Source organism: Zonotrichia leucophrys, chromosome 12 (assembly GCF_028769735.1).
Source record: "Zonotrichia leucophrys gambelii isolate GWCS_2022_RI chromosome 12, RI_Zleu_2.0, whole genome shotgun sequence".
NCBI classification, from domain to species: Eukaryota; Metazoa; Chordata; class Aves; order Passeriformes; family Passerellidae; genus Zonotrichia; species Zonotrichia leucophrys.
This window is the reverse complement of record NC_088182.1, coordinates 15,656,547-15,666,536: the sequence shown is the minus strand read 5'-3', so window position 1 is coordinate 15,666,536 and position 9,990 is coordinate 15,656,547. Positions and strand designations below refer to the sequence as shown.

Genomic DNA, 9,990 nt, shown 5'->3' with positions numbered 1-9,990 from the left:
TAAAAGTCACACACCATAGCACGAACAAGGCCATGGCACAGCACCACGAGCTGCACCTCCCTGCCACCATCAGCCAGGTGAGCACTTGTCCTGCCACCACCTCACTGCCTCCAGCTGCCCGGACACCTCCAGGGCAGGACACTCCCACGAAAGGCTCTAATCGCTGGAGGACCGGCCCTCAGGGGTATTTACCAGCCCTTGGTTTCAGATAACACCGAACCGTTACAATTGCTGACATTTGGCACCGCCTGCGTTAGGGCAGCACTGGGGACCCGGTCAGGAGGGCAGAGTCGGTGTCCCTGTAACCGTGTGAAACCGGGCCAGCCTGGCGGCTCGGGCACTGGAGCTGCTCCTCGCTCCCACAGCACATTCCCAGCTCCCTGCTGTCCCAGTGGAGCATTCAGCTCCCCTCTGATCCGTGCCTTCACGGAAGATGCATCAGGTGAAAGGCAACCCCTCCTCCAGCCCAACAAACCAACCCACACTTGTTGATATTAATAATCCATCATCAGCTGATGATGTCCCTGCAGGGTTAAAAAGTGAAAAATAACAGCATCATTAGGCTGAGTTACGCTCCCTGCTTAGTAGGTTGTGACACCAATCATACCTGAGAGGAGTTTTAGAAGGGTTTTTGGCAACCCTCAGCAAGTGAGCTGCTGGCTCACAGAGATTGGTGTGAGACAAATCTCCCACAAATTTGTTCACTCGCTCACTAAGAGAACAACAACAAAAAAACCACCTGCAAATCTAAAGAAACTTTAAAACGTAGCATTTTTAATCCCACACAATTTTCTGTAAGTCTCCTAAAATCTACAGGCATCATTTTAAAAAATAAAAATATCCCCAAACAGAACAGTGTGGATTTTAACTCCAGCTTGAACTTGTTACCACGTCCTTATGCTGCTGAGCACTCAAAGGGTCTGGCCTCCCAACCAACCACCTCGTAAAGACAGCAAAGGTGATAGATCCATCCCTTTTAGAGCTCGGATTTTGATCTCCAGTGGTTCCTCTGTTACAGGTCACCTGTAACAGAACACATTCTCAGCCAGACAGACATGTTTCTGTGTGTTTTTGTAAGCCTGCAAACAAATTTAAACTTCAGGAAAAAAAATTAGCCATTTATCCTTCAATAAAGGATTCCAGGTAGTACAACATGATTGACTGCAAATGGGCACCTCCAGCTCACCAAACACCTTTGTGCCCCTACCTTGTCCACATCTAATATGGGCCCAAGGGGGTTCCCCCTTAAATCACCTTTTTTTTTCCATCTGCTTGTTTTGCCTTTTATAAAAATTGGTAATGTGTCAAACCTTTGTTTTATTCAAGAACTTCTATGACTGAGACACGTGCCAGGTGCTCTCAAACCTCACCAACTTGAATACAGCATTCACTCCTCAGTAGGAAACTTTTTGCCAAGTATCAACTAATTTTTTGGTGCGAATGAAAAACTTTTATTCTTGATCAGGATTTGCTTCCTTGGTTGCTGGCTTCCTGGGAAGCTTCTATTCTCAAAGAGAGACTCAACAGCAAAGCATCCAGACTCAAATTTTTGAAATAAAAAGCAAACAGGACAAAAAAAAAATAGAGAACCAACCTTTCAATCTTTGATACAGCACTAAGAACCTCCCTTCCCCTCCCACCTTGAAGGACACATAAAGATGAAGGAGGTGCTCAAGGTTGGGATCTGAGAACTGAACTGGGCTGGGGCCTGGCCTGGCCTGGCTGCTCCTGCAGCACAGAGAGCTCACCCTTCCTTCCTGGCCACAAGAACTCGGATACCGCACAAGTTTAGAAATCCATCAGTGAACAAGGCTTTACTGACAACTTTTCATACAGTTAAAAAATAAAAATACAGAACAACAGCGGACAGTGTCACATATTAAAAACGAATAAAATGGGCTCTATTTAAAATTTTAATAGATATTATAGGTATTAAAATTAATTAGAAACTAAAAATCTTACCACTTTGGTCAAGGTGTTTTGAGCCTTAACCAAAATGATCAGCCTTAAAAACAACTGGGCTGTGTGACACACAAAGAAAACATGGAATTTGAAAAGACAGTGTGGGCTAGGCAGTGTCTTTGACTATAACTATCACCATATGTTCTTCTTCTAACTTCCCCAATGTCCTTAGTGCTGACTGGAGGTACTGCTGAGAGAACTCGCAAGGAGGGAACGCGTAAAGCATGCCTGTGCTGTCCCTGCCCTTTGCCCCTCCCACGGGCAGGCTGATAACCCCAGCAGCCTGCTTCTGTTTCAAGTAGGAGACCAGATTCCTGAGAAGCCGTCGCTGCAAGCCAGGCTCTACCACAGGGAAGGTCCCCTCGGCCCCTGCCCCTGCCGGGGCGGACTGGGTGGCCAGGAGCACGGCGTAGCCGTTGGGGCTGCCTTGTTTGATGCGCCGGGTGACTTCATCCAGCTTGGGCTGGTCCAGCCGAAGTCTCTGAGCGATTTTGAGCTGCGTCAACTTCCCGCCGGATGAATGGTCTTTGAGGAGTCCGTTGATGACACCCAGGTCTCCCTCCAGGATGTGCATAGAGGTGGGGAAGCAGCTGTTTTTTAGCACAAGAAGCCCATTCCAAGCAAGTTGCAGTGTCTGAGCATATTCTGATAAATTCTTTAGCTTTTTGGTCTCGGATTTTGGCTCCTCGTGAGTTTTGGATTCCGATTCACCAGTTCGATGATTGCGTTCGCTGTCCCTTTTTTTGGGCTGGGGAGCATCGGCCGGCTCGCGGTGGGGTTTCTCCTCGGCCGCGTGACGATTGTTCTGGAGGGAGTTGCTCTGCTCTTTCTCGGCTCCGGGTTCTGTAGTGTGATTCTCCTTGCGAGCCCTGTCAGGGCTGCGGTCTAGAGCTGGCCCACTGGCCTTTGTCCTGCTTCTGTCCTCGTAAGGCGAGTGAGTAGTCCTCCCGCGGTCACTGGAAAGACTCCGGCGTCTCCGCCTCTCTTCCCACGGTTTGGGCACGCTGCGGTCGCCGTCGCTGCCCCAGCGCTCCCCGCTCCGGCTGCGCACGGACCGGCTGTAGCTCTCCAGGTTGTTCCTGCGTTCGGCGTTTTTGGCAGGGCTGGCCCAGTCCGCCTCCACAAAGCTCCTGTCTCTGTCCGAGTACAGGAGGTGCGGAGGAGTCCTATCCCGCACCCTCAAGTCTTGCTCCAGGCTCCGGTGCCGGCTGTACCCGTCAGCCAGCAGCTCGTAGTGCACGGGCAGCGGCGCGGGCTGGTACTGCTGCGGGTATCTCGTCTCTTCTGCTTTGGCAAAATCCACTCGGAGCCTCCTCTCCGGTCCACCCAGGGGAAAGCCCCTCATCTGCGCGCAGGCGGCCTGGGCAGCGTCCAGGCTCTCGTACTGGATGTAAGCGAAGCTGTCGCCCTTCACGTAGTCAATAGTCCTGATGCTGCCAAAGCGGTCGAACTCCCTGGCCAGGGCGGCCAGGGAAGTGCTGGGGCCAAGGCCCCCCACCCACAGCCGGGTGGTGGGGTTGGCTTTTCCGTAGCCGATTTTGATGGGGTTCCTGCCCACAACGCGGCCCGACATGGCCACCTTGGCCCGGTGAGCCATGTCCAAGTTCTGGAACTTGAGGAAGGCGTAGGCACCGCCCTGGCCGCGTGCGGGGCGCTTGATCACCACCTCCTCGATGATGCCGTACTTCTCGAAGGCGCGCCTCAGTTCCACCTCCGACACGTTGTGGTCCAGGTTGCCGATGAAGAGGTTGCGGGTGGCTCTCTGGTCATCCTCTGGCATCAGGTCTTCCTCGGCCACGATAGGGTAACTGTACGGGCGGCCGCGCTCGTCGTACAGCCCGTAGTAATCCAGGGCCCGCTCCCGCTCCCGGGAGAGCCCGATAGCGGCCGCTTCCAGCGCGAAGGCGGCAGCGGCGGCGTGGCGGGGCCGCGGCTCCCGCAGCAAGGGGCTGGTGACCGGCGACAGCGAGCGCTGCTTGTATTGGTAGGCGCTGTGCAGGGGCGGCAGGTACCCCAGCGGCTCCGGGGAGGGCGCGGGGGGCGGCGTGCGGCTGCGCCGGCCCCCGCGCAGGTACACGGGCTCCACCTTGAGCGGCCGGTCGTAGAGGAGCAGCTGCCGGGCGCGGGCGTGCCGGCGGGCGTCGCGGGCGTCCCCGGGGTGTCGGAAGTTCACGTAGGCGACGCGGCCGAGCTCGGGCGTGTGGGAGAGCTTGACACTGATGTCCCCGGCGCCCCCGCCCGCGAAGCGCTGGAAGAGGCGGAACAGCCCGTCCTCCAGCAGCTGGTCGGGCAGGGCCGCGCTCAGCCCGCTCACCAGCAGCGTCTTGTACTCGCAGGAGCCGGGCGGCTCCCCGGCCAGCCCGGCCGAGCCCCCGAGCGGCGCCAGCAGCAGCGAGGGCGCGGCGCCCGGCGGCGGCCCGGCCAGCAGCAGCGACGGGGCTACCACGGCGCCCGGCAGCGCCTTGGCCTTGGGCACGCCGAGCGCCCGGGACGAGGAGGAGGAGGAGGACGAGGGGGCGGCCTGGCTGCCGCCGCGGGCGCCCGAGGCCGAGCCGCTCCCCGCCGGGCGGTGGTTCGAGTCGCCGCCGCCGCCGGCGCGTTCATCGCCGCGGTGGCTGCGGGAGCTGGAGCCGCCTCCGCCGCCGCTGCTGCTGCTGGTGGTGGTGCCGCCGCCGCCTCCGCCGCCGCCGCCGGGCGTGGACTTGTCCCGGCTGCTGCGGGAGGCGCCCGAGCTGCGATGCGGGCCGCGCCGGCTGCTGCTCTCGCGGTCGCGGTCGCGGGGCCGCTTGGCGGCGGCGGCCGCGCGTCCGCCCGCGGCCCCCGGCGGGCTCGAGTCGCGGTCGCTGCCGCGCTTCATCGCGCCGGGCCCGCGGCTCAGGAGGCGCCTCCGGCGGCCGCCGCCATCTTGGACAAAAGGGAGCGAAGGCGGCTCCGGCCGCCGCGCCGCGCGGGCCCTACGTCATCGCCCCGCGCGCGCCGCGCCGCAAGCCGGCGTCACGGGGCCGTGACGTCACACGGCGCTTCCCGCCGCCCGCGCGCGACGGCCGGGCGGCCAATCAGGGCGGGCGGCGAAGCCCCGCCCCTCGGCGGGCTGAGGGGACGCGCGCGGGGCCGCTCCGCGGATGGAGCGAGGGCGGGGGGGGGGACGGGGAATGTCGGGGAATGTCGGAACCCGGGGGATGCGGGGGGGCGCAGAGGGAGTGTCCCGCAATCACGTCACACGGCACGGCTCCGCCCGGTACACACCGGCGAACTTTAATGAAAGTCCCGTACAAAGCGCGGGGCCGGCATCGCCCCTCAGAGCCTCGAGGTCGCCCCTCACAGTCCCCTCACAGGCCCGGTCTCGCCCCTTAGAGCCCCAGGATCCATCGCCCCGGTCTCGGCCCTCAGAGGTCTGTCCGGGCGCCGGCCGCCCTCGGCGCGTACTTGGGCATCAGTTCGTGGATCCTGCGGATGAAGTCGTACTTCTCGACACAGCCCTTGCACACCTCGCCCCAGTCATCCAGGATCCGCCGCAGCTCCTTGACGCGCAGCTTGCGCAGGTCGACGGTGCTCAGGTCGATCTGTTTGTCTGCGGGGAGAGCAAAGCTGCGCTCAGACATGCCAGGTGGGCGAGGAAGCCAAAACCCAACAGGGAGAGAGGTGCCAGGGGTGGAAGGAACATCTAAGTTAGGTTTGGACAGCAGATAAGGCTCTTAATGCTAAAAATTATTAGAAGACAGAAGGCTTGGTTGCAGTTTCGGTGCAGGAGTTCCACAATAGCCCTGAAAGCCCCTTTATTACATGAGCAGCAACACTTCTTTTCCACTGGATAAAAGAAATGTAGCAGAGTGATTTCAGGGGAAAGATAAGAAAGTGACAGCAACAAAAAGCTTTTTAGGAAGCAATATGATCTTAGTAGGAGAAATAAAAAGTATAAAGACCCCCAATCCAAGGGGCTGTCTCCAAGGGGTGTAAGGGGCAGCTATACGGGAAAGCAGAATGAGGCATTTCTAAGCCATCTAGGAACATGAGGGTTCAAGGAAGGTGATGAGAAATAGAGAGCAGAATGCTCTGAGAGACATCAGAGGAGGTGAGAAAGCAGCATTTATCACCCTGCTGCTGGGAACAGGAGAGCAGCTGGGACTGCAGAGCCGAGCCAAGGACCTGAGCCCTGCCACAGTGACACCCCTGCCTGCTGCCAGCACGGGCTGTGCCACACACCCTCCCAAACATGACATTGCAAACAGCAATGTGAGCACAGCAGTGCTGCTGCACCTGGGAGTTAGTTATCCCAGGGCTGGTCAGAGTCCCTGCAGAAGCCAAGGGTTAGAAGTCTTACCTAAGCATCTACATAGAACTCTCTAGGATGTTCATGGAGAGCAACCCAGGTTGTGCAACCTAACTAGGCTACAGAACTCAGGACTGAGTGGTTTTAGGATGTTGCTTCACCCCCAGTCATCCACACCCCAGCAAATCATGGGCATTTCCTCTCGTGCAGGCAACTCACCGTATTTTAGTTCACAGATCTGACTGTCTTTCTTCTTTAGCTTCTCACAGATCTTTTCCACAGGGATGTGGTGACTCATGGGCTTTGATACCTCATTAATGATTTTGGTGGCAGCATCACTTGTGGCCCCAATGTAATAGCACTAGAGGAAAGAAAAGAGTGAAGTGGGGATGCATGGAAAAAAAGCTTCTAAAAGCAGAGTTTTCTGTCCCTGTCCTCATCTGGTTTTGCAGCTGAATGTTTACTGTTAGAGAACCTCCCAAAGGGACTGCTAGAGCTGGGCAAAAGGAGCCTAACTGAGCCCAGAATGCTGAGCAGGTGTTTTCCATTGCAATGATTTTGCAGCTGCTGAGGCTGGTCTTGTTCCTTAACTTTATAAAAATTGAACAGGATTAGAAATAAAGTCCTCTTCAAAGAGTCTCTCTGAAGTGTTCCCCCTCTGCATGTCAGATGGTATCTGTAGTTCTCTGAGGTTAGTTCAGGCCTTTTCCTTGGGCCTCTTCATTCACAAATTGGCTCTGGTTTTAGTTAGGGCAATTTTGTTTTCCTTTGTTTAGTTTTCAGCTAAACAGCTGAAGAGTATAAATATTTTAACAGATTATATAGCACCCCAAATACCATTTAAGAGACAGGGAAGCCCTACAGCAAACAAAAGGTTTGTAATATCCACTGCTTCAGTAACAGTGAGATGGCAGCCAGTCCAATCACTGTTGACAGGGTGGTGTTTTTTTCCTTTTTTTTTAAGGTAAAGAGATTGAACTCCTCAAGTCCTTTCATAAGAAATACAGGACCCACTGTGGCCACAGAGCCAGCAAAAACAGCCCTTGGGAAGCCACATCATACAAACTCAGTTTCCCCTCATTTGCAGAAGGGAAATATTAGAGACTCCCCCTACTTACCAGGCGATTCTCTTTGCCCTTTGCTTCTTTGCAGAATTTCAAGAGCTCCTTTTCAATACTGGAAGGTGTGAATTCAACATCATTGTCCTTTAGACTCTGGTAGAACCTTCCCAGGAATGTGACACACACTGGAAGGGAAGATGGAGTTATCAGCCAGAGCAGCAATCTCATGGCAGCTCTTAGAGAACACTTGTAGGGAAATGGAATCGGGGGTTTGGATAACAGTTTGGATAACTGGAAAACAGTGAAGTTTTCTGAACTTCACCCATGGTTCAGAAAGTCATTCAGAGCACACGTGAATCAACAACATGCCCTGGTGCTTTTGGTGGGTTTGTGACAATCAGAAATGAGATCCATGGGAGTGTCTAGGGGTCTCTGTACATTGTCCTGAGTGAGCACAGGGTCATATGATGGACACAAATCCATGCCCACGTAAAAATGTACATTTAAAGTTGTCTTGCTGCTTTGGGAAGCAACTTGTAAGAACCTGGGTGTGAAACCCAGTGCTGATTGAAAACCAACTCTGTCCATAATCCTCTGAGACTCAGTAACAGGGTATCACTGATTACCAGGCTGCTTCAGCTGAAATTACTTCCAAGAGAAAAAGAAATGTGATCCCATGCTATATCCCCGTGGCACCTTTCTCCTTTCATTTCCACAAGCTTCTGATGCAGTTTCAGATGGAAAGAGGGAAGACTCTTAGACATAAGGCAACTCCCACAAGTGCAGCTGCAGCTGAGAGGACAGACCCAAGTTCCTGCCTGTGGGAAGGGCTGCACAAACTGGTCACTGCTCCTTCCCTGGGCAGCAGTCGCTCCACACGTGCTCCAAGGTGCAGCAGCCCCGTGTGTGGCTGGGAAGGAGGGCAGACAGCCTGTGGGATGACTCAGGGACACCCTGAGTGTCAGATTTTGGTCATCCCACTGCTCACAACTCATCTGTGGATATCAGCATCACCTGGACCAAGCACTCTTCAGTCCCCCCAATTCCTGCTCAGCACCTGGGGATTCTCACACCTTCCCACGCAAGATGAGTGCCAGGAACCATTCTGCCTCTAAGGAACAGGTATGAGTTATGGCTTTTGTGGGATTTGTTTACTCCAACAGGAAGGGACTGGAAAATATTATTGTCATTAGCAACTTGTGTTCAACTCAGAACACAATGCATGGCACAGTAATTGGGCATGACAGGAAATGGAGCATGGCCTTCACAGAACTGAGCAGAAATGTACTCTCATTATATGGGAACTAGAATTAATTGTAAGATGGGCCATTTTGGAAAACATTTTTTGTATGCATACAGCACATTCTTATTTACCTCCCACCCATCTATCCCAGTCACAGACACATTGATGTCCACTGTAAGTTATTGGGAAGTGAAAATCTTGGGAAGAAGAAACTTGCTGCAGGCAGTGACACTGACAGCCACCGTAGGACAGAAACATGTTTCCAGTCTAGTGCTGCGGTAGCAGCTGGAAGTTTTGATTTACGGGGCTCCCTCCCCTCATTCTGTCTTACTGCAAACTCCCAGCCAGCAACTAGAGCCCCACCTCAAGTTCTTCTTGCTTCACTTGGGGAATCTGTTCAGCTCACTGCACAGGAGCAGCTTAATTTGCTGTGCAGCTCAACAGGTTCCACCCCTGAGGCGTTTGTATTTCCGTGGGACACAAAGGGCCCGACTTGATTTGGATCAGCTGCTCGCGGCTCCTGGCTGTGCGCACGGAGAGGACTCCGAGCACTCCGTAATTCTGGGATGACTAAGGGGGAGTCCCGGCTGAGTAACCTCATTCGCGTTCTCCCGCTCCCTGCCCTGATCACCGTCACCCGGCAGGGACAGCGGGCGGGGAGCGCTGCCCCGCCAGCGCCGAGCTGCGCCAGCGCTGATCTCCCGGCCTGGACACGCTCCGGTCTCCCCGAGCTGTCGCTCCTTTTCCCCGTGGGGACTCTAACTACCGCTGACCCCCTGGAGCGGCAACTTCCCGACAGAGTGCAGTACCCTCGGAAGGGAGATCCCGTCCCCGGCGCGGGGCACGGCTGGAAGCCCCGCCCCGCCTGCCCCGCGGGCCGCCCGGCGCATCGCCCCGGCACCGGACAGCCTCGAGCGGCGCCCGGCCAGGCCCGTCCGCACTTAGCCAGACTTGGGAGACTTTTCCTGCCGCTGGAGGCAGCGCTCCCGCCGGCCCGGCCCAGCCCCGGCGGCCGAGCTGTCACTCGGGGCTGTCACAGCCCCGAGGCTGCTCCGCGTCCCGGCCCCACAACCCGGCGGAGGGGCCAGACTGCGGGAGACGGCGGCGAGGAACGGCCTCCCCCCGCCGTGCCCGCGGGCCGGCCTCGGCCGCACTCACCCTCGCAGTCCCCGTCGCGCAGCGCTCGGCCACCGGCCGGCAGCAGGAGCAGGGCCAGCGCCGCGCAAAGCCCGTGGGCCGCCCGCATCCCGCCTCGCCCGGCAGCGCCCGCCGCACCGGCACCACCGGCACCACCACCCCACACCGGCTGCCCCCGCCGCCGCCCCATTGGCCCGCTCCCCGCCCGGCCGCCACGCTCTCCGCTCCCATTGGCCGCGCCGTGGCATCCACGGGAGAGTTGGCGGCCGCTGATTGGGGAGAGCCTGCGGAGCGGCGGCGCGGGTCCCCGCCCCCCT

At 56.7% G+C, this 9,990-nt stretch overlaps 2 protein-coding genes across 2 annotated transcripts; both read right to left on the bottom strand.

Moving 5' to 3' along the window:
- Positions 1-784: 784 nt before the first annotated feature.
- On the bottom strand, positions 785-4,886 carry RBM15B (RNA binding motif protein 15B). Its single transcript, XM_064724366.1, has one exon. It carries the CDS (start codon positions 4,817-4,819, stop codon positions 2,069-2,071), a length of 2,751 nt encoding a protein of 916 aa, XP_064580436.1. The 5' UTR covers positions 4,820-4,886; the 3' UTR covers positions 785-2,068.
- Positions 4,887-5,196: 310 nt separating this feature from the next.
- Positions 5,197-9,851, bottom strand: MANF (mesencephalic astrocyte derived neurotrophic factor). The gene is made up of 4 exons (XM_064724411.1): positions 9,695-9,851; positions 7,351-7,478; positions 6,452-6,593; positions 5,197-5,533 (listed from the first exon to the last, which is right to left on the bottom strand). The coding sequence occupies exons 1-4, from the start codon at positions 9,780-9,782 to the stop codon at positions 5,349-5,351; spliced, it is 543 nt and encodes a 180-aa protein (XP_064580481.1). The 5' UTR covers positions 9,783-9,851; the 3' UTR covers positions 5,197-5,348.
- Positions 9,852-9,990: the final 139 nt, after the last annotated feature.